The sequence below is a fragment of the Lynx canadensis genome, chromosome F1 (genome assembly GCF_007474595.2).
Source record: "Lynx canadensis isolate LIC74 chromosome F1, mLynCan4.pri.v2, whole genome shotgun sequence".
In the NCBI taxonomy this organism is placed as follows: domain Eukaryota; kingdom Metazoa; phylum Chordata; class Mammalia; order Carnivora; family Felidae; genus Lynx; species Lynx canadensis.
Window position 1 is genome coordinate 68355881 of NC_044319.2, and position 23902 is coordinate 68379782.

The 23902-nt window shown below is 58.6% G+C and overlaps 1 protein-coding gene across 7 annotated transcripts in view; it reads right to left on the minus strand.

Annotated features, from left to right (window-relative positions):
- IL6R (interleukin 6 receptor) overlaps window positions 1-23902 on the minus strand; it is a 51997-nt gene that overhangs the window by 23171 nt on the left and 4924 nt on the right. For all 7 annotated transcript variants that reach the window (XR_004343077.1, XR_004343076.1, XR_004343078.1 and 4 more), the window contains exons 2-6: window positions 14399-14650; window positions 12735-12858; window positions 10966-11147; window positions 10561-10727; window positions 9964-10105 (exon numbers count right to left, since the gene is read on the minus strand). Coding sequence is in view for 4 of the 7 variants with exons in the window: in XM_030302327.1 (XP_030158187.1) it covers window positions 9964-10105; window positions 10561-10727; window positions 10966-11147; window positions 12735-12858; window positions 14399-14650 (867 nt within the window). In the remaining 3 variants the exon portion in view is untranslated. The remainder of the gene's footprint in view (window positions 1-9963; window positions 10106-10560; window positions 10728-10965; window positions 11148-12734; window positions 12859-14398; window positions 14651-23902) is intronic.

Consider the following 23902-nt stretch of genomic DNA (forward strand, 5'->3'; position numbering starts at 1 on the left):
GAGACACAGAATCTGAAGCAGGCTCCAGGCTCTGTGCTGTCAGCACAGAGCCAGATATGAGGCTCGAACCCAAAAACCGTGAGATCATGACCTGAGCCCCCCAGGCACCCCGACATTTTAATTTTCTTCTATTCACCTTTCACAATAAAAAATAGTTAAGTTCTCATCCGCCCGGGTGGGTCTGGTAGGCTTTGCCCAGTAAGGGACATGGTCCAGGCACACAGGAGGCCCCCCTTCCTGGGAACAGTATTTCTGCAGAACCCCGCCCCCCCCACCCCGCCACAGGAGGCCAGGCATCGAAGCACGAGCACCAACAAGAGGACAGGCCTTGCGGCAAGCGTGGGCCCGAGGGACCAGGGCCTGAACTGTGACAGGCCACAGGTGGAATGCTCTGGGGTTTAAATATTTTCTTTCCAGCCCATCATTTTTCCGTTGAGAAGTTAAAAACACTACGGAAACAGTTTACACAAAGATACGGAGCCTAACCTGAACCAGGAGTAGAATAAGGGGACAGAGAAGGTGACCACGCTTCTGCTCAGGAGGGAATGTCCAGCAGGAGGGGAGGAAACACACAGCAGCAGCCCTGGAGGGGACACCAGAGCATGTTCACCATCCCATTGTGCAGAGGAAACAGAGCCCAGAGAGGGAAAGCAGCTAGTCCAAGATCACACGGCCAGTCAGCCCGAGATCAGCCTGGGGAAGACGGGGAGGAGCCAGTGCCTAGCGGAGAACATGCAGGTGCACAGCGGGTGACGGCCGGCCGAGCACAGGGCACGGGGCACTAACGAGAGCTAAAACCAGGAGTCGGGGCAGCCCTGCCGGGACATACAGCTGACCACAGACGGTCACTCGGTCCAGGGCTTCCCAAACCCGGCCACGTTCCCTTCCTGTGTGGCTCTTTAGATCCCATCCTTGGTCTGTGGCCTCAGAACCTCGGGGCTGGGACCCAGATATCGGGGTTTTAAAGGCTCTACAGGCGCGCCTGGGTGGCTCGGTCGGTTAAGCATCCGACTCTTGGCTTCGACTCGGGTCGTGATCTCAGGGTCCCGAGTTCAAGCCCCTCGTCAGGCTCTGTGCTGACAGCACGGAGCCCTCTCGGGATTCTCTCTCTCCCTCTCTCTCTGCCCCTTCCCAGCTCGTTTTCTCTTTCTCTCTCTCTCTCTCAAAATAAACAAACATTAGTAACAAAATACCTTAAAATTAAGTCTCACATAACGAGACTTTTTAAAAGTCTTAGGTGACCTTGATGACCATGGGGCCCTGATTCAGACCATTGTGTCCCCAGAGAGAGAAGGTAAAGTCTTTTGCGTTGTTCTGAATAAAAACCATTTCCACTTTACAGACGGACACACCGGGGCTCAAGGGCAGTCAGGCCAAGACCGCCAGTAAAGTATCACGAACGTTGCCGGGACCAGCCTTTGCGGACGGCCACAAGCCCCGAGGCGTCCAGGCGCCTGAAGTTCTGTCCCGTTTTACACCCAGTGTCCCCAGGAGGCAGGCACCGTGAGCTCAGGTTTACAAAGACACTGAGGCTCAGAGAGACGTTGCCCACCTCAGGGAGCGCATTGTGTTTTCCTGTTTAGGCAAAAGCATTTCTATTTCCTAACGTCTCCCTCCGGCCGGCGAGTTGGGCGAGAGAAGGAACGCACACCCGTGTCCCCCGTGTCCCCGCAGCTCCGTATCCCCGTGTCCCTCGTGTCCCCGCGGCCCCGGAAGTGGCTGTGGCGGTAACGAGAGCCTGCATTTACGGAGCACCTACCACGTGCCAGCCTCCTACTTCACATGACTTCACAAGTCCAGGCTTCAGGACAGCACTCGGTCACTCTGTCACAGTCCCGTTACTCACCCCCATTCTACAGACGGGGAAACAGCCACAGGGACGTTCAACAACTTGCCCAGTTTTGTAAGAAGTGACAAATCTTTCTGGCTCTAAGAACACACTTTTTTTCTTTATTTTAAAACCATCTCTAGATTGAACATTTCTCAGATTCAGAGTCTGTATCTTGTCATCTCTGTGAACCTAGTATTTAACACATTTTTCTCAAGAACCGTGTAGTTAGTAAAATTTCGATTATGGAAAAGCGCTTAGGAAAAAGACCACTCGAAACATGAAGCGTGTTGCCACTGCGGGTTTTCCTTGTGTGACTATTTCCGAGACGACAGGAGGCACTTTCACATTCCTAACAAAATTAGTGAACACACATGAGTTTTGGGCGTTTTTTTCACACGAGTTCTTAAAACAAGAAACTTCCTTCCGTTAACTTGAGGGCTGGTCTGAGTCTGTCTGCTTGGGTTTTGGAACAGAGAAGTCCAGGGTAAAGAAGGCAGAGGCCTTCAGGACCGATAAACAGATAATCTGGTCAAGACACCAAACCTCTCTTAGACACCGTCTCCTCACTTCTGAGCGAGGCGGACAGCTTCCTCTGGGACGGATCACCTGAGATCACATGCGCGGAAAGTACCCCAGCCTGGTGCACGATATTTGTTTTAAAACGGACCTGGGGTGCCTGGGGGGCTAAGTCAGTTGAGTATCCAACTTCAGCTCAGGTCATGATCTCGCAGTTTGTGGGTTCGAGCCCCTCATCGGGCTGTGTGCTGACAGCTCAGAGCCTGGAGCCCGCTTCGGATTCTGTGTCTCCTTCTCTCTCTGCCCCTCCCCCGCTCACACGCTCTCTCTCAAAAATGAATAAACATTAAAATCAATGAATGAATGAATGAATGAATGAATAAAAACTGACCTCAGAATTGGAAACAAAGAACGTAACAAGTCCTGGGGGCGGGGGTTGCCTGGCTGGCTCAGTGGGTTAAGCGTCCACCTCTTGATTTCAGCTCAGATCACGATCTCTCAGTTCGTGAGTTCGAGCCCCACCTCAGGCTGTGTGCTGGCAGCTCAGAGCCTGCTTGGGATTCTCTCTCTCCGTCCCTCCCATGCACTCTCTCAAAATAAATAAAGAAACTTTGTAAACATTTTTTACAAAATAATAACAAGTCCTGGGGATGTGACGCACGGTACAGCGACCACAGTGAACAGTGCCCACATTGCTTATTTGAAAGTTGCCGAGACTGGATCTTAGAAGCTCTCATCACAAGAGACACACTATCTGTAACTATGTGTGGTGACGGACAGACGGTGTGATCATCATTCAGCAACATATACAAATACCAAGTCATTAAGTTGTACATCTGAAACTAATGCGACATGATATGTCAATTATATCTCAATAAAACCGGGGAGGTGCAGAGAACATACATTTTTTTCTAAGAAGATATTTTTAAATTGCATATTATGACCAGTTAAGGGCAGGGCTCAGGGGTAGGAGTACAGAGAGCGAAACAAGTGGGCCAAGAATAAAAAGCGGAAGAAGAGGGGCGCCTGGGTGGCTCAGTCGGTTAAGCGTCTGACTTCAGCTCAGGTCACGATCTCGCGGTCCGTGAGTTCGAGCCCCGCGTCGGGCTCTGGGCTGATGGCTCAGAGCCTGGAGCCTGCTTCCGATTCTGTGTCTCCCTCTCTCTCTGCCCCTTCCCCGTTCATGCTCTGTCTCTCTCTGTCTCAAAAATAAATAAACGTTTAAAAAAAAAAAAAAAAAAAAAAAAAAAAAAAAAGAAAAAGCGGAAGAAGAAAAAAGGAGGCCAAGGTTGCAGAGAGGTGAGGGGACAGGGACAGGGAGACGAACCACAGAGCCAGACGCCCGCAGGAAGGGGGCCAGGGGACAGCTGTCTGCAGGGCCACCCACTCTGGGCTCAGTCCCTGCCTCCCACCTGCCTACACAGGCCACAAACCACCAACCAGAAAGTCAATCACTGCTCCTCCCGTGGTGCAAACACCAAAGCCCTCACGGAGGCGCTGACAGTCCCCTGCGGCCGGGCCCCAAGCACCCCTGGGTGGTCTGCGGAGAGCCCCCTAGCCTGAGGCCACAGGAGAAAACCTCGGGGGAGCAGCTTGGCTGCCGAAGCGTCTCACCCCTTCTTTATGACACGACGGAAAATGGCAACATGGCAACAGCTACATTTTACTTAACTATTCACATCCTTACTGAGCAAAATTAAAAGTTGGCAACCACAGGGCGCCTGGGTGGCTCAGCCCGTTGAGCGTCCGACCTCGGCTCAAGTCATGATCTCGCGGTCCGGGAGTTCAAGCCCCGCATCAGGCTCTGTGCTGACGGCTCGGAGCCCGGAGCCTGCTTCGGATTCTGTGTCTCCCCCTCTCTCTGCCCCTCCCCTGCTCACACTCTGTCTCTGTCTGTCTCTCTCTCTCTCTCTCTCTCAAAAATGAATGAACCTCTAAAGGTTGGCAACCTTATATGGCCCTAAAGCTCTCTTCAGAAATGTCACAGCCGGTGGAGGCCCAGCGCGCAGGAGTGAGTGCACCGGGCAGCGTGCAGGCAGGGCTCACCGGTGCGGCCCCCCCAGGTGGTGGGACACACGTGTGCAGGTGCCTGGGGCCGCTGGAATGGGGAGGTGAGCGAGCGGCCAGGCGTGGGGGTCAGCTGGCGGCCGCCCTGGGAGGCCCCTCGGGGCACAGCCTCTGCAGAAACCTGTGCCCGACGGGCTCCTGAACCCCGGCCGTTCCCACCTGGGCTCGGGGAGGCCCTCAGCTCCGGCCTCGGGACACCCCAAGGGCTCCTGTGCCCGCAAGCCCCAGCACCCGCCCGGGGCCAGGCCGCACGCGGTGAGCATGCCGTGGGAGCGGGTCCGAAGGGCTGCCCGGGCCCCCGCCCCACGCTCGCTCTGCAAAGGGGCTCGCTCGACGCCACCCTGTCGGGGCCGCGGGAGGAGGGGCCTGGAGGGCGGCCTCCCACTCGAGAGGGGCTGACCGCCCCTCTCACTTGGGGGGCTCACTTGGCCTCCCGGAGCAGCTCGGGGGGGGGGGGTCCAAGCCGCACGGGCCCTCTCCACCCTGCACCAGCCCCCCCCCGCCTGGAACAGGCCTTCCGGCACCTGCCTCATCCCAAGCCACCTTGTGCAGGTGCTGGACCTTCTGCTCGCGGCACGGCCGGCCTGCTGTCCCCTTCTCTGTGGGGGCAGTCCCACACACCCTACAGGGCTCGACACAACCCCTCCCCCCACCCCCGTGAAGCTTCCCCGGCTCTGTCTGGGCCGCCCCGCGGCCGCCGCGGCCCCACGACGCCCCGTGTGCGGAAGGACGTCTCCTCTCCGGCCTCGTGCAGACCTTCACCAGGGCTCTCGGTCCCGGCCGGCCTGGCGGCCGCACAAGACAACCACCGGACCTCCAGGCTCTGACACGCCAGGACAGGAGACAGTACGTGCCCGGCCACGAGCAGACAGGCAAAGCGACACTGGGCGTGCTCATCGACACCCGCCTGCCCTGCGGGACCCGGGCACAGAGCACCGAGCAGGGCAGCCGGGACCCACGCGCACAGAGGACACGCCGGGCGCACGCGTTGGCTCCCCCGACCCACGCGGGTGTGACGGCACCGGAAGCCGGGACAGACTGGCAGAAAGTACGTCACCAGGAGCATTTCCTTCGGAAAACAGGCTGCGGCTCGTTTTACAGACGACTCCCCGAAGGGAACGAGACGCGCCACAGCGTCCCCACTTTCCCCACGGCCCGGCCGAGGCTCTGACGGGTCACCAGCCCTGACTCCGTGCTCCGCCGTGCTCCCCACGACCCCCGCGTCCCCAGAGGTCAGCACCCCCAGGCCGAGGCCAGGGGGCAGGCGCGGCCTGCACGCGGGGGTCCTGCGCTTGGGGAGCGCCCTGGTGCCAGGGCACAGACAAGCCCAACGGCCCTGGGACCGTGCTGGCGGTGGGGCGCTAACCCTCACCCCCACGGCGCTCCCTGGCGTCCAGCCCAAAGCCCCTGGCACTTCCCCTGGCTCTGCCCTCCACAGCGGGGGAACAGCTGGCCGTCTCTCGGCGTCTCTACCGCTGGGGCTCTGGGGACCCCCCGAAACCACACACGCACAGGACGGGGTCTCCGCGCTTCCGAGGCTGATGCGAGAAGCAGCCAGGTGCGCTGCGTGAGCCCCACGCTCGCTCCAGCCACAGGAACGACGGCAAAAACGTCAGAGGCTGTCCTCGGGGCTGGCGCTCCCTCTGCGGGGACGGGGTCAGTCATTTAAAGAGGGACATCCGCAAGTGAGACCCGGTGCAGGAAAAGGCAGCCAGACGGGGAGCCCCGCGGGTCGGGCCGGCTGCACCACAGCCCGGGAAGAGAAAGGCAGGCGGATGTGGGGCCCGGAGGCCCACAGAGCAGACCAGCTGACGGGCTCAGGTTACCCCAGAGGGCAGCGCTGGGTTGACACGAGGAAGAACTTGCTTCTTGAACAGACACTCCTCCAAAGAAGATGCACCCGTGGCCAGAAGCACACAGAAAGTTGCTCACCACCACTAATCATTACGGAAAAGCAAATCAAAACCACAGTACTGCCTCACGGCCAGTGGGACGGCGAGTCTCAAAACAAACAAACAAACAAACAAACAAACAAAACCGGAAAATAACAAGTGTCATGAGGATGTGAAGAAACTGGAACCCTGTTCGTTGCTGATAAGAACGCAAAACGGTGCGGGGGCGCCTGGGTGGCTTAGGTGAGCAGTTGAGCGTCCGACTCTTGATTTCGGCTCAGGCCACGATCTCACGGTTTGTGGGTCCGAGCCCCGTGTCGGGCTCTGCACTGCCAGTGCGGAGCCTGCGTGGGATTCTCTCTCTCCCCGTCTGCCCCTCCCCTGCTTGCACCTGCACACACGCTCTCTCTCAAAATAAACTTAAAGAAAGAAGAATGCTGGGGCGCCTGGGTGGCTTGTTCGGTTAAGCGTCCGACTTCGGCTCAGGTCATGATCTCACGGTTTGTGGGTTCAATCCCCGCGTCGGGCTCCGTGCTGACAGCTCAGAGCCCGGAGCCTGCTTCGGATTCTGCGTCTCCCTCTCTCTCTGCCCCTCCCCTGTTCATGCTCTGTCTCTCTCTGTCTTAAAAATAAATAAACATTAAAAAAAAATTTAAAAAAAAGAAAGAAGAATGTAAAATGGTGCAGCCACTGTGGAAAACAGTCCGATAGTTCCTCAAAAGAATTAAAAATAGAGCTACTATATGATTCAGCAATTCCACTTCTGGGTCTGTACTCAACAGAACGGGAAGCAGGGGACCAAACAGATACATACACATCGTGTTCACAGCATTTTTCACAACAGAGATAAGGTGGAAGGAACCCAAGTGCCCGACCACAGAGAAGCAGTTACACAAGACGCGGTGTCTTCATACGATGGAATCTTATTCAGCCTCAAACAGGAAGGAGATTCTGACACGTGTTACACAGATGAACTCGACGCTACGGAAACAGGCCAGTCACGAGGACAGACGCGGGGTGTCCACTTATATGAGGCCCGGCAGCAGTGAAACGCATAGAGACGACGGCGACACCAGGGGCGGGGGCGGGGGCGCTGTTTAACGGGGACAGAGTTCCAGTTTCGCAGGATGAAGAGTTCTGGGACATGGACGGTGTGACAGCCGCACAGCGGTGTGGACGTGGGGACGTACTTTCTACCATTTTAATACACTTACAAACGGTTACCATGTAAATTTTAAGTTATGTGTACAAATTGCACCACGACTAAACATTTCTAAAGAGAAAGAACTTTCCAACAAAGCAATTTCTTGGAGCCGTTTGCGACCATCTGAATCCAGTGGTTGAGCGAAGAGGTGTGCGTCCGAAGCATCTCCCGCACACGGGGCTGTGCACAGCTCTCTCCCCTCGCAAAGGCTCCGGGGCCCCGGTCAGGTTCAGCACTCAGAAGATGAGCGTGTTTGGGCTCCAAGTGTGTACAAATCGAACCGTGGACAGGTCACCACAATCTAGCCTGAGGGATGTCCCAATGGATTTAAACGGTCCCCCTAAGTAAGAGAGAGGACTCAGGCCTCCCTCCCCACCCAAGTCTTTGCGGGAAGTAGGCTTTGGGAAGAGGGTCCGGCAGAAACCTGCCTGCTGCTGCCCCTGACGGACGGGTGACGGGAAAAGGGCCGGCGAAGATCTGAGCCTGCACCGGACGTTAAGCGCATCCAACTAGGAAGAGCCCACGGCGACTCGTCCGGCTCCCCCGGGACACGAAAGGCACGGGCCTCATGTGGCAAAGCAGGGGGGAAGGGGGAACGCCGCGTCTCTTCCGGGGGAAGAACACCAACCTCTGTGTGCGAGCCTTCCCCCCGGGGCTGCGGTGCGAGGACGTGCCAGCCAGGTGGGCCCGGGCAATCGCCTTTTTCCCCTCATTTCTACCTTTTCCTCTTTCTCCACATGTCTTCAGTAAACGAACGGGTACTGTATTCCCTTTTCTGTTTTACTTGCCTGGCATTTAAGAACAACTCATTTGTTTCGATTGTGCTTCTGGGGTGATGAGAGCTCAGCCGGAAGCCCGTGTGGAAGCCGTTCTATAATGGAAACGCTGCGAACGATGGAGCGGGCTGCTGCAGTGGGTAGTGAGCTCTCCACCTCCGGAAGCATTCAACCAGAGGCTGGACGGCCTCTCTACGCACTGCCATCTGAGAAGTTCCTGTGCTGGCTCTGGGTCTGCTGAATCCTAATCGTTCACAGCAAGGGATCAAGATGTCTCAAGACATCTCAAATCGTTTCCTCGGGAAAAAGGCAAGGCAGCTGTGTCGGCCTGCTGCTCGGAGTTCGGGAGGCACCAGCAGAACGAGGAGCACCAGGCCGAGCAGCTTCCTCTGCAAAAGCAGGACTGGAGACGGCCAGCGGGGGACACGGGCCGCTGTTCCCAGAAGCGCTGCTTTGCTCCTTCGCCGCGAGAGCGTACTAACTCGATGAAAATTTCGGAAGACAAGACGAGACACTGGGGGCACCTGGGTGGCCCAGTGGTTGAGCGTCCAACTCTTGATCTCGGCTCAGGTCGTGATCCCAGTGTCATGAGTTCTAGCCCCACGTCCTGCTCTGTACTGATAGTGTGGAGCCTGCTTCCGAGTCTGTGTCTCCCTCTCTCTGCTTCTCCCCCACTCTCTCTCTCTCTCTCTCTCTCTCTCTCAAAAGAAATAAACACTTAAGAAAACATTAACCATGCAGTTACTACACAATACATTTCCAAAAGTATTTAATGTGAGAATGCTCACAGTATTCTCCCCCCCACTCACACACATATTTAAGGAAAGGAAAGAAACCTATGAAAATGTTCTCTCTCACTGGTTTTCTCTAGGTGGCAAAAATACTGATGATAATTTTTCTCATATTTTTGCAGAATTTTTCATGTTCTATCACAACCACAGTAATTTCAATCATTCCCCAAAGGCAATTATTTTTACCTGTAACATCTTTTTTTTAATGTTTGTTTATTTTTTTTTTAACGTTTATTTACTTTTGAGAGAGAGGGAGACAGAGCATGAACGGGGAGGGGCAGAGAGAGGGAGGCACAGAATCTGAAACAGGCTCCAGGCTCTGGGCTGTCAGCACAGAGCCTGATGCGGGGCTCAAACCCACAAACTGTGAGATCATGACCTGAGCCGAAGTGGGACACTCAACCGACTGAGCCACCCAGGTGCCCCCTAATGTTTATTTTTAAGAGGGAGGGAGAGAGACAAAGCATGAGCTGGGGAGGAGCAGAGAGAGAGGGAGGCACAGAATCTGAAATGGGCTCCAGGCTCTGAGCCGTCAGCACAGAGCCTGACGCGGGGCTCGATCTCACGGACGGCGAGATCACGACCTGAGCCGAAGTCGGTTGCTCAACTGACTGAGCCACCCAGGCACCCCTGCCTTTAACATCTTTTTAAAAATAGGAAATATTAGTAACTGTGGTTCACTAAATACAGCTACAGATTCTCTGAGGCGCCCCAGCTGTGGAGCCATCCCCCCGCCCCCCGCCACCGCCTGCGTCCCAGTGGCAGGGACCCACTGGCAGCACAGGAGAGGCCAGGCTGGCCTCTCTCCAAAGTGGCTGCTGTTTCAGCACTGGTTTTGGGCTGACTTTGCTAAGACCGGGGTACCCGCCCAAACCCCACTCGGTACCTGTCCACGGGGCACCCGCGGCCTCCGGGCTCCACGCGCTCCAGGAGCCGTGCCCAAACTCCTCCCGGGCCCGGACCTGCACCCTGTGCCTCGCGCCTCTCCAGGCGTCGTGGATGATGCAGTGATGCTGGAGCTCCTTGACCTGGGGTGGGGGGAGGGGGCTCGGGTCGGCAGCTCCCCTGGGACAGCGTGCCCTCGGCGCCCCGCGCCCCAGCTGCACCGTCTCAGTCCCCGTGAGCGACTTGGCCACACCGTCACCCCTGCGGCCCAGAGCGGGCCGGGCCCCCCGCCCCTGCAGGCGGAAGCTGTATGTCGTGCTCACAGAAGCCCGCCTGTCACACCCGCGGCACACCTGCCTCCCCGGGTCACACTCATCCTCCCACACAGAGCCTCGAAGAGGAGGGCCCCATGCCATCATTCCTGCCTGACAGACGGGACGACGGAGGCTCAGAACGGTTCAGGGACTCACCCACCCACAGCCACTCGGGCGGCGACTCACAAAGCAGGACCCGGAGCCGCGTTGTTCTTTCCAGAACCTTCCCACTGCCCCCGAGGACCCAGTGCCCTTCTCCGTCCAGAAGTCGAAGGAGAACTTACCATCCACGTTGTGAACGTCTTCGACCGCTCGGCCCGGTATCGGAGCTCAAACTGCAGCCTGTAGAAGTAGGAGTTCCAGGACGGGGGGTCCCGCCAGGTGACCCTGAGCCAGCGGGGGTTTCCGGGCACAGCAGTGACGGTGACATTGACAGGCGGGTCAGGCTGCACTGTGGGGAAAGAGCAGGCACGCTGGAGCCGAGCAAGGGAGCAGGCAGGACCCCAGCCCAGCCCCCTCTCCCTCCCCCCTCCCCCAGCCCCCTTCCCCTCTGGTAAGTAAGGGCCCAGAGGCACCAGCTCAGCAGACCCCCCAGCCAGCCCCTCCCTGCCCCCCACGAACTCTCGAGGGGCCCTCGGTCAGAGGGGACAGAGGCAGCTGAGGGCGGGGGTCCCAAAGAGCCTACTCACGGATTCCGTAGCCCTCAAACGTTTGGGGATGGCTGGACTTGCTCCCAGCAGCGTTGCTGACGCACAGGGACACCACGTACAAGGAGTTGTCCCCCTCAGGGACGGCCAGCTGGCAGGAGAAGGTCTGCGGCCCCGGAAAGTATTGGCACGGCTCCTCCGAGTCTCCCATGGGGCTGGTCCCGCTGCACACAGGACACGCAGCCTCACCACCAGCTCCTGCCCCTTCCGGGAGGGGGGTGGGCAGCCGGGCGCACCGCCTCCTGCAGGCCGAGTGCTCTTGACCCTTCCCCCCCTCCCCCTCCCCCGCCCCTCAGGGGACCAGGACAGCCTTCACGGTCAGTGCGGGGATCCAGGCCAGGCCCGATCACGATCACTATCACCATCACGAGGAGGGAGAGAGTTTCTGGCAGGCTGACGAGAAATATTCACATATTCGAGGTGAGTCAGATCGGGGCCTACCTGGCTCGGAGGCCTGAGACTTCCCCGCTTACATGTGTGGGCATGCAAGGCCCCAGCAGCCACTCGCCCTGCCTCAGGGGGACAGATCACTGCTGATTCAGGTTTAGACCCCCGGCCCAGGGCAAATTCTCTCCTTCTGGGAAACCTGCTCCTGCGTTCCCAGTGGGAGTCATCGCCTCTTTCCCTCCAACACGATCCTACCTCCATCCGGGGTGGGGGGCTCTAGTAAGCGCCTAGCCCAAGACTCTTGCTGACCTCACCCAGCACTCGAGGGAAGGACCGGGGAGACAGAACAGGGGGTGAGGGTGTCCCCACGTGCACGTGCCTCTTCCCAGGGGCCCGTGTGATCCCCCCAGGCACAGGGCCCTGTGGCGGCTCCCCTCCCCCTTGGTCACTTCAGGAGGGGGCCCAGGGGCCAGCAGCTGCTGGAGGGAAGCGTGAGCCCCCACGCAAAGTCCGCCAGCTCAAGCGCCACCTGGGTCAGCCCTCTGCCCCGAGCAGGCTGTGCACGAACACCTGCCAGGCCCCAAACTGTCATCCGAACGACCCGGCTGTAGGTTCCAGATGGTCCCGATTCTCCCTATGGGCCGCGGTGCCTCTGCAGACAGGCAGTCTACACAGCTCTACGTGGAGCCCGAAGCATTAATATTAGCACGCGACACTCTGCAGACAGACCCGGCAGAGACCAGTCCCCCGGTGCAGTCACTGCTTGGATTTCCTGAAAACTCAGCTCAGACTCCCTTGCAAACGCCCGGAGCAAGGGCTGAGGCTCTGGGGCCGAGAGGGACTAACCACAGGGTCATCTTCCACCTCCTGCCCCAGCCCCGCTCCCCCAGGCCCCAGCCTACTCCTCTCCAGGCCTTTCTAGTGGAAGGAGCCCGATAAAGGCTCCCAGTCAAGGCCGATAAGGAGCCGATAAGGAGCAGGCCGGCCGCTCTCCTGGCATTGGGACATCTCTCCCTGGGGGCAACGCCCAAGATCTGGCATTTTGAATAAAACCAGACAGGCTGGGATGTGATTCCTAGCAGAGCAACTACCAGCAAGATGGCCTCAAACAAGTTAATCAGTCTCTCAACCTCAGCTTCTCCGTCTGCTAAACAAGGAAAATGACCCCCGCTGGTGGCGTGGCTGGAAGCTCGGCCCTGCCCCGCCCCGGCCAGTCCCCAGCTCTCTCCTCCCCACCCAAAGGATGACTTTGCATTGACGACAAGGATGTCTGGGAACTGCTGGCCGCCAGTGCCCCCCCTGGGGCCGCTGGGGGGGGGGGGGGCAGTGAGGATGCAGACACACACCCCGACCCAGATACTCACAACTTCCTCACCAGAAGCGTGGCCCTGGTCGTCCCAGAGGGGGGGCTCCGAGGACCCCACTCACAGGCCACCTTGCTGAGGGGGCTCTTCCGGAAGCAGGTGATCTGGGGCTCCTCGGGAGGGGCTGAAGGGAAAGGGTGGCCAGCGTGAGGGGGGCACGGCCCTGAGGCCAAACAGCCCCCCCCACACACTCACTCATTCAATCTCTGCAACAACTCCAAGTAAGTAAAAAATTAACCACATTTGGGGCGCCCGGGTGGCTCAGTCGGGTGAAGTGTCTGACATCAGCTCAGGTTCTGATCTTGGATCTCGCCGTTTGTGACTTCGAGACCCGCGTCGGGCTCTGTGCTGACAGCTCAGAGCCTGGAGCCTGCTTCGGATTCTGTGTCTCCCTCTCTCTCTGCTTTTCCCTCGCTCATTCTCTCTCTCTCTCTCTCTCTCTCTCTCCCAAAAATAAATAAATATTAAAAAAAAAACTAAAAAGGGGCGCCTGAGTGGCTCAGTCGGTTGAGCGTCTGACTTCAGCTCAGGTCATGATCTCATGGTTTGTGGGTTCGAGCCCCACATCGGGCTCTGTGCTGACAGCCTGGAGCCTGGAGCCTGCTTCAGATTTTGTGTCTCTCCCCCGCTCCACCCCGCCCTGCCCCTACTTGTGCTCTGTCTCTGTCTTTCAAAAATGAATAAATGTACAAAAAAAAAAATAAATAAATAAAAAATCCCTCTAACAAGACAATCTCTAGCATTAAAGAAGTCTGCATGAGATCAGTCATGAAACATAATGGCTCCTAATATCAAGACAGTTGCCTGTTCCCAAGCAAGAACACCATTCAACAAGAACTAGATTCTCTACTCCACTTAGAGCAGTAAGATAATCTGAATCAAAAAAGGAAAGCAGGAGGGACCAAACAAAACAAAACACAGAATGACTTGTAGGTATTTCTGTTGACAGGAAAATTTTCAGACCAAGAAAGCAATTTCCTTGGGGCACCAGGGTGGCTCAGTCAGTTGGGCGTCCAACTCCAGCTCAGGTTATGATCTCGTGGTCTGTGAGTTCGAGCCCCGCATCAGGCTCTGTGCTGACAGCTCAGAGCCTGGAGCCTGCTTCGGATTCTGTGTCTCCCTCTCTCTCTGCTTTTCCCTTGCTCATTCTCTCTCTCTCTCTCTCCCAAAAATAAATAAATATTAAAAAAAAAACTAAAAAGGGGCGCCTGAGTGGCTCAGTCGGTTGAGCGTCTGACTTCAGCTCAGGTCATGATCTCATGGTTTGTGGGTTCGAGCCCCGCGTCGGGCTCTGTGCTGACAGCCTGGAGCCTGGAGCCTGCTTTGGATCCTGTCTCTCTCTCTCTCTCTCTCTCTCTCTCTCTCTCTCTCTGCCCCTCCCACCCCAAAAAATAAATAAAAAACATTAAAAAAATTTTTTAAATTAACCACATTTGCCAGCGAGGACACCGAGGGGACAGAGGTGAAGCCGTGAAGGAGGAGCGCTCCAGGCCTCCGGCTGTCAACCCGGCCTCGGGCAGCAGGGTGGGGTCCCTGTCACCACGAGGAGCCTCCTGCAGTCTCACTGCTGGCGGATGTCAGTGGGTCTTCCCCTGTAGGTGTCGGGCCAAAGAAACAACAGCAGTTGGAAGGGACAGCTGGGGCGCTCTGAGCACACAACTGACCTTCCACCAGCAAAGGCACAGTTCCAGCCAGGCTGCCGTCGTCGCGGTAACAGGAGTAGTTTCCAGAGTCGCTGAGCTGCACCGACCTCAGAAGAAGCCTCCCTCCCACGCGAGCACCCCGTTCCTGCTGTGAGCCTGGGACCCGATTCCTCAGCAGCCAGTGAATCGTGGCACTGTCTCCAGGCTCCTCGCCCGGGCAGGTCAGGGTCACGTTGGCCCCAGGCCGGGCGGTCACCACATCACTCAGCACCTCTGGGGACGGAGAGGACACCCCGTAAGCCCACAGCAACCAGGAAGGACTCTGCTTCTGACCCAAGAAGCCACAGGAGTCAGAACTGCCCACCTGTTGAGACCGCCCGCCGGCCGGGCCCCGGGCCACAGCTACCTCGGCCCAATTAGGGCAACGGCCTCCCGGCCCCCACCCCCCGAAGCCGCCCGGCCCCCGACTCCTTCGATTAGAAAACCCATCAAGGCTTGGGGTTGTCCCGGTGTGAGTCCCCAGCCTGAGGCCGGGCGCACAGGGACTTCTGCCTCCTGGTCCCCCCCCCCCCCACTCCCCGCGCGACTTCCTGTGTCAGGTCTCAGCCTGACTAGCCCCTCCCTGAGGCCGTCCCTCAGCCCCCAGCTGGACTAGCCCCCCCCCCGCTGCTGTCTCCCTCACGCTATCTCCCATCCCACACTGAGGGCGGCGGGTCCTTTCCAGGGTTTTCTATGTCGCAGCGTGGCTCTCGACTTTCTCACGTGCGGCGCTGGGTCATTTGCCCAAGACTCCCCCCGAGAGGTACTCGGACGTGTCACACGTGTCCTTTTGCTTCAGGACTGAACACACAGTCCAGTGTGTTTAAGCCGAAGGTCCCCCGACGGGCATGTCCGGTCCACATGACGACTTGCACGTGCGCCCGAATGAGGTCATGCTTAGAAGACCAGACCCACCCAACACTTTTTTTTTAAGACTTATTTCTTTTTTAAGTAATCTCTACACCAAAGTGGGGCTTGAACTCATGGCCCTGAGATCAAGGGTCACATGCTCCAACCAGGCAGCCAAGTTCATTTTTTTATTTTTAAGATTTTATTTTTACCACTCAACACTTTTCATCACCACATCCACAGTTCTACTTTTCCGTTTTCCACCGACAACGCGGCTCTGGGGATAAAACTTCACACGGACGTCAAGCTCACGCACAAATCGCCAGCACTGTGGGAAGGAGGACGAGACCCTGCCACGCGGACTGCCTGCTGGTGTGCGTGGTGCTTACGGCACCCTACAGACAGGAGGCCGCGTGCGGGACCAGGTGGAGGTCAAGGGCTCACGCTTTCACCGGCACCTTCACAGGACACTGTCCCCATCCCCAACCATGACTGCGAGACGGTGAGCCCCCGCTAGCACTCATCAAAGAACTTGGTAGGTGCTTAGTAAACGCTTAATGTAGGGTGCCTGCGAGGCACCCTCGGGCACAGGGGCTCCGCACGGAAAGCACCCCCCGCCCCCCCGGTGCTGTGTTCCCACGTGCCCCGGGAAGCCCCACGCTGGGCAGCGGGGAGCCTGGCACAACCAGGAAGACGCTGTGGAGCCGGAGGGAGCCCCCTTCTGCACTTGCCGGCTCTGGGGGTCCCCCCCCCCCCCCCCCCCGCCCACGGAAGCTCCTGCCGCGTGTGGGACCAGCCTGAACGACAGGCTGTTCCTTCCCCGCTCGCTCTAACAATGGCAAAGCACTGGCAAGCTCAGAGAAATAGCAAATAAATAGGCTTTTCTTCTCGTCCACAAAAACAGAGCTCTGGGAGCAGCGTGAGGGCCTCCCTCTGACAAGGAGCTTGAGTAATGGTTTTCTGAATCTTTAAAACTGAGTCACTGTTTTTTGTTTTTTTTTTTTTAATGAGGGTGATTAATCATAAACCAGCTATTGGCAACTATTGCTTGTTCCAGTCCTTCTTCAAAAGATGTCTCTTCTAGGGGCACGTGGCTGGCTCAGGAGGTACAGCCTGCGACTCTTGATCGCAAGGCCGTGGGTTCAAGCCCCACGCTGGGCAGAGCCTACTGAAAAAAAACTGTGCGAGGTGTTAACTATGCTTCTGAAAGCAGTACGCACTGGACGGACAGACAGACAAGAAAGACCGACAGGAAACAAACATGCTGAAGCCAACCCAGCCACCCACTCAGCCCCACGCCTGACGAGGCTCTGAGCCGGGCCGTGGCACCGCGTGGCCGAGCGGCAGCCTCGGGGCCCCTGGCCTCCTGCCACGTCCACCCAGCCCTCCAGAGGCTGAGACTAGAGTGATCTCCTCCCGTCTTCCTGTACTTTGGGGATTTTCTACGAGCCGCGTCACTCTCAGAATGAACGTGTGCAGGTGCTTAAGACAAAGAAGCTACGTAGCCTGGGTCTGTCCAAGTCATTCAGCCTCAGGAGGAGGGAAGGTGGGGCAGAGAACAAGGGGACAGGGGACAGGAAAGGGTGACAGTGGGCTCCTTCAGGTGGGGGAGAGTGCGTTGCCCGGCCCTCGGGCCCTGTGCTCCCTCACTGCCCTGGGGCCCTCAGCCCCGCTGGCCCCATCCCCTGGGCCACTCAAGGTCACGGTCCCTCCCCGTGTGCCTCTGTTTGTCTGCTCCCTGGAGCAGTCAGGAACCCCCCCCCCCCCGAAGCAAGTCTCCCTGAGAGGGAAGGGCCAAAGGAAGGAGACACAGCGGGTGAGCAGAGCGCCCCCGAGAGTCCCTTCTTGTTCAGTCGCCCCCCCTGCCCCCCGGCGATGGGGCGCCAGGCGGAGCTGACCCTGCGCACTGACACCGAACAGGCAGCACCCCTGTAGCACCTGCCAGCTGTGTGGGGCCAGGGCCCGCCCTCCTGAAGAACTCAGGATGGTTGTGCCCGTCCTGCGCCAGGCCAGAAGTGCTCAGGGAGCACTCACAGCAAACACCTACTATGCACCAAGCCTCCTCTTGGTCCACACTGCCATCCTCGAACCCCACACAAAACCCTGCAGGGAACCTACAACGGCCTGTAATACAGGCCGCCCTGACATAAACATCAGGATGTGTGGAGGGATCCAGGGAGGGGACACTGAGTGGGGGGGGGGTCTGACCAGTGGAGCCGCAGGGAGGGGCATCCCATCAGGACGCAACAGCTGGAAAGGGCACCAAGCAGAAAGGCCACAGAGGGCAGCAGCTGGGGTCCTCAGGGGCCGAGACAGAAGCCAGGAGAGCAGGAGACTCCAGCCCCAGCCCCTAACGGGAGCCAGCCCTGTCTTTCCTTCTGTGTATCCTCCAATCACCTGGAGAACAAACCAGCTGTCCCCCCCTCCCCTCCGGCTCCACCAGGACGTGCCACAGAGTCAGGGGAGGGGAGGCGGGCAGTCCAGGGCCGGGAGCTTTCTTCCTTCTTCTCACGCCTAGTGTCAGACGCACGACGGCACCCTGCTCCCCAGCTTCCTGTGAAGGAAAGGGTCCCGCAGAGGCCACAAGACGTCACCGGGGCCCAAGATCTGAAGAGTGTCCGCTCCCGAAAACAAGCTCCAACATCTCCTCCCCGAATGCCAGGCACTTGTGGGCCGACGGGGGCAGCCCGGCGTAGAGGGGACAGGAGGCCCGAGCCCATCCCTGGTCTCATCAACGATTCACAGGCCCCGGGCCAAGCCCCAGGCTCTGTCTGTGAAGTCTGAAGGTCCCTCCCTACTGCCCCCACTCCTGCCTCTGGCATCTTGCCACGTGGGGTCGTCAGCTCTCGGAGGTCAGGAAGCACGTCTATTATCTGTCTCAGCTTGAAAACACACAATTGATAGATTTATTATTTAATAGCTGATGACTTTGCTTTGGACAGGGATGTAGCCGGACCCCTGTGCCCTTAGACAAATGCTTGTCTTCTCCCCGCGAAGCCCTAAGGGAGGGGGTCCACAGCCTCCCTGCCTCCCCTTCCTCAAGAGGAAGAGAGCTGAGGCCCTACAGCCCCACGCAAGCCCACTCCCCGGGGCACTGGAGCCCCCTTGGGGAGGGGGGGGGGGCTCTACGGCACAGCTCCGGGAAGCGGGGAGGAGCCCCATTCCAGACCTAAGGTCAGGTGCCAGAAACCGAAACAGCTTTGCTGTTTTTCTACTTTTTTTTTTCCCTCCTCAAGTAAACTTGCAAATGTCAATAATCAGAAAAACATGCCCACGGAGATAAATTTCTCAACTCTGTTGCAGCTCGCGGCCGCTCTTGCCAGCAAAAACAGGCTCGCTTCCCCGCCCCACTTATGCAAGCGGTGAACCGGCTCCCCAGCGCACGGCCGCGGAGGACCCAGGCTTAGTGCACGCCTGCGAATCTCACCCCTGCTTTCTGAGCAGGGACTCGGGTCTGGCTGACCAGCCGGCTGGCACCACAGGACGGACTCCAGCCTCTCCGGCTGCAGAGGCCCAGGGTCTCAGAAGGGGTCGCGGAGAAACCAGGTCCCTTCTCGGCAATAAAGGCCTTGAACGGGAAGAGAGTGGCTGCTGCGAAGTCTCCAGAGGAACGTGGGTACCTGTGTCCAGAAGCGGAATTCAGTCCCGGGGAGCCCAGAAGACGTCCCCAGTGCTCTCCGTCTACCAGCTGGAACACACGTCCTGGTCTCCACGTGACAATCATAACGCTCACCACCGATCGTGAACTCAGCGGCTCACCCACAAGCCCGCTGCTCCTCACGATCACCTCGCTGGGAAGGCAAAGCCCGTCCCACATCACGGCTGAGGTGACACAAGTTCAGGGAAGTTCAGGAACTTGCCCGATTCGCACAGCTATCGAGGGCAGTAGTCTGCATCGGCTCCAGGTGTGTCTGGCCACGCGTCTCTCTCCTCCGGGCAGGGGCCTCTCTGGGCCCCCCCCCGGCTCCCCCTTCTCCGGGCTGCCTGCCAACCGTCTCTCCCCACTCTTCCCGTGCCTTTCCACCCATCACGGAGGCTGGTGGAGGGGAGCCCTGGGTGTGAGGGACCTGAGGGCAGCAGGACCCCTCGGCAGAGCCCCCCACCGGAGTAGTGGGTACAGGGCTCTTACAGGAGTCAGGGGCCAAGCACCCTGACCGTCCCCCGGGGCAGCAGCTTGTGAGACCCTCCACGCACGCACACGCGCGCGCGCACACACACACACACACACACACACACACACTCCTGCTCTCACAGGGCACCCACTCACTGGCCTAAACTCCCCGGGACGCAGGGAGAGGCCAGCCGCCTTCTCTAGCTCAGCCCCCCACCCCGCCTCTTCCCCTGCCCGCGGCCGCACCCCTCCTCTCTCTCGTTTGCGGTGCTGTACCTGCTTGTATTTGCCTTGTATCTGGCAGAGCCCTGTGTACCTTGGCTCCGCACTGTGACCACGCCCTGCGCGGGGAGAGGAGGCTCCTCAGGACCCACACAAAGGTGCTGCTGGATGCCTGGCCCGCGGACCAGCACCCGGACCAAGTCCTCCAGAGACAAGCCCAGGACCCTGCCCCGGCGGCCTCGGAGAGAATGTGCTGGCCCTGCCCAGGTCTGGCCCGGTCACCTCTCAGAGATTAGCACCCAATTAGAGGAAAAGATACGGAAGGGCCGCCCCTCAGGCCAACCGGGGCCAGGTGCCCACGGGCAGCAGCAGCGTGGGGGGGACTGGACCCTGCCGTCCGCCCCCCCCCCCCCCCGGTCGTGTCCACCCCTCGGCCAGCCCGGAGCACAGCCAGTCCTGTCTCCGAACTCGGCCGGCTCGCGGATGGCACCACCAGGCGCCCCCCAAACGCTGCCCACCGCCCTCCACTCTAGACCTGTGGAACTAACGGTTTGAGGCGCCACAGCATGGTGGGGGGGGGGGGCCTGGTCGTGTCTGCTCCTCGTGTGAGGGGCAACCGCAGGGGCACGCCATCTGTGACAGTTCACCAAGCTGCAGGTTTACGCTGAGCACGCTGGTCTGTGCGTGAGGCACGGCCACGCACATTTTAATGAAGGCCCCAAGTCAGCTCCCAAGGTCCCACCGCTGCCTGAGCCCGGGCCTATGACCCCTCCCCACGCGGGCGCGCACACGCACCACGCACCTGCACACACACACACACGCCTGCACACACACGCACCTGTGAGCCACAGCCATCGGTCCAGCTTGCCCCGCGTCCCCAAGAAGGAGGCGGCTCCGAACCGGCAGCAGGCAGCCGCAAAGCCAGGACGGACCCCGGCCCCCCAGCCCCGCCATGTGCTGAGACAGGAGGACGCGGCATCGTGAATGGCAGTGCTCCCTACACCCATCTCCAAACTCCACGTGACCCTAATAAAAATACCAAGAGGAAGGTTTTGGACTGGACACACGGATTCCAGAGTTCAAGCGCAGCCAGAAGGATTCTGAGGAAGTGGAGGGAGGGGATGGGAATCAGCCCACCACACCTGCAAGCCACAGTTGTGAGAGCAGCAGGCACTGGCACTAACGGACTGAAGCACGAAAAAGACTAGAAGTGGTTCAGAAATAACAACCCCAAACAGCTTAGTCTGTCTGCACTAACGAACCGCACACTTTAAAATGGCTAAGATGAGGGGCACCTGGGTGCCTCAGTTGGTTAAGACTCCAGCTCTTGATTTTGGCTCAGGTCACGATCTCACGGTCATGTGATGGAGCCTCACGTGGGGCTCTGCACTGACAGCACAGAGTCTGCTTAGGATTCTCTCGCTCCCCCTCTCCCCGGCTCACACTCTCTCTCTCAAAATAAAAAAATAAACTTTAAAAAATAAAATGGCTAAAATGATAAATTTTATGTGTACTTTTTTTTTATAATTTTAATTTTTTTTTAACGTTTATTTATTTTTGAGACAGAGAGAGAGCATGAACGGGGGAGGGGCAGAGAGCGAGGGAGACACAGAATCGGAAGCAGGCTCCAGGCTCTGAGCCATCAACCCAGAGCCCGACACGGGGCTCGAACTCACCGACCGCGAGATCGTGACCTGAGCTGAAGTCGGACGCTTAACCGATTGAGCCACCCAGGCGCCCCAAATTTTATGTGTACTTTACCACAATTTTTAAAAATTAGTTCATGGGGCACTGGATGGCTCAGTCGGTTGAGCGTCTGACTTCAGCTCAGCTCTTCGGCTCAGGTCATGACCTCACAGTTCTTGAGTTCGAGCCCCGTGCCGGGCTCTGTGCTGACGGCTCGGAGCCTGGGGCCTGCTTCGGATTCTGCGCCTCCCTCTGTCTCTGCCCCTCCCCCACTCACACTCTGTCTCTCTCTCTCTCTCAAAAATAAACATTAAAAAAATTTTTTAAAGTAGGATACAAAACCTAGACATCGTAAAAGAGATTGATAAATCTAACTACAGTAAAAAATAATCTGCACGGCAAACACCATCTCCCCCCAAAAAGTCAAAAGACAAATGACAAACTGGAGAAAAATATTCACAACTCACATCATAAAGTCCTTAACGTATGAAGAGCTCCCATAAACAATAAAAGACCCGCAGCCCAATGAACGCGAGCACACAGGCCACAGAAACAGACGAGGCAGACGTCTGTCAAACATGAAAACACCTGCACAGTCTCACTCAGATAAAGTGAACGCGAATTAATTCCACACAGACACCATTTTCCACAGAGCAACCAGCTCAGTAACACACTTGGCGAAGGTGCAGGGGCCACAGCCGTTCTCCCCTCGCTGCTGGGGGTAGCTGCTATCCTCTCTCAGAATTACAAACGCGCACGCCCCGGGACCCGCGTTCGCCCCGCGAGGAGTCTGCCCTGCGTGTCCCCACACGCCTGCACCAGGAGGGGCGGGGCTCGTCCCCTGCAGCCCTGCAGACAGCAGCACAGCGAGGCCGGCCGTAAGCAGCGGCCTGCGAGAGGGACCCGGCAGATCCACGCAATGAAACACCGCAACATTCACGGGCAAGTTCTTTGTCTGAACTCTCTCCTAGTCCACTGGGTGCGGGCTCAGGGGCCAAGCCCCAGCCCCGGCCGTCACTCACCGCCGTGAGCCTCCTCTTAGCCTCTCCATAAAATGGAAACATAAGAACACCTCCTTCAAAGGCCGCGTCGAGGAGTACACTAGACGACTGCGGTGAGAACCTCAGCGCTATTTTCCAGATGCACCTGATCTCTCCAGAAACGCAAGCAGTCGTAAGTGCTACACCCGCTGCCCGAGCGTCTCTCCCCTCTTCCGCTGCAAAGTCCTGCTGTGGCCTCCCCTCCTCCCAGCCGGGTGCGCTCTCAGGGCCAGAGACACCCATCAAGCCCCACTTCCGGGTGAGAAGTCTCGTCCGCCTCGGCTTCAGGTGCCCTGCCCCGAGTGGGCAGCAGCAGAAGGCCCGGACCACCGGCCCCACGCAGACCAGCTGCCTCTCTACGGGAAAGCTCGCCGGTAGGGACCACGCTTGCAACGGCGTGGGAGAAAGTGACGCGGACGCCCACGAGGGAGGGGGCGCTGTGCACCGTTCAGTCAGTGAGAGGAGGCAACGGGACCCTCCCTCTGGGCCACAGCGCGCTGTCTCCGCCACACCCACGGCATGGCGTTGCTGAGTCTCTGACGAGGATGCTGTGAAGAGGTGACCTTGGCATCCTTGCACTCCGGGGGCCGGCGGGGGTGGAATCGGCAACACACACGATTTAGTGCAAAGAGCAGGGTTCGGAGTCTCGCCTGCCACTTCCCTGCTGTGTGAGCTCGGGCAGGCTGCTAACCTCTCTGAGCCCTATTTCCTCCCACCCACTCAAGGATACTGCTTCAGCAGCTCCTCACCTCTGTCCACTTTTGGTCTGTGCCGCATCACTCCCGTGAGCATGCAAGCGGGCTGACAGTCCGGTCATCTTTCTAGAAATCCTTTATGCTGGATCCCACTCGTCCGGCTAAGGCGCACTCCATTTCTTCACCCCCTTTACAGCTAACCTCCTCACAAGAGGAGCCTACGCCCGCGGTGCTGCTTCCCCACTCCTGTCCGCTCATGAATCCACTCCAGGCTTTCCGCCTCCACCCAAGTGCACTACTGTCCCAGCCGTCCTCACCCTCACGGGGCTTCCAACTCTCCCGGCTGCCCCTCACCTCCTGGGTCCCCTCCTCTGCCAGCCTCACACGCTCGGCCGCTCGGCCGGGCCTCTCCTCTCCAGCTACACTCGCCCCGCGTGAGGCCGGCCACTCTCAAGCCTGGGTAGAACACGCGCTTTTAGAGACTCCCACATTCACACCTCGAGCCCGGTCCTCGTTCCCAAACCGCAGGTTCCTGCGTCCCATCTCATCGGCGTCCGTCATCGGTTGTCTGATAGACGTCTCCATTCCGGCGCGTCCAAAACCGACCTCCGGATCTCCCCTCCGACGAAACGCGCCGTCCTGCGGCCCACCCCACGTGCGCCAGGGGTCCGACCCCGGGGTCCAGCGCCTTCGGCTGCCGTGAGGGGTGGAACCGCGCACACCTCTCTGTGTAACCGTTACCGTAACACATTCGGAGGAGAGACCAAAGCATGCTTCTCAGGAAGGGGACTTGGGAGCTGGAGGGAAACCGAGGGCAGGTGCGGGGGAGGCAGCCTGGATGCAGGGCCTCGGGGCCCCAGAGCAGAGCCAGCAGAGGGCAGGT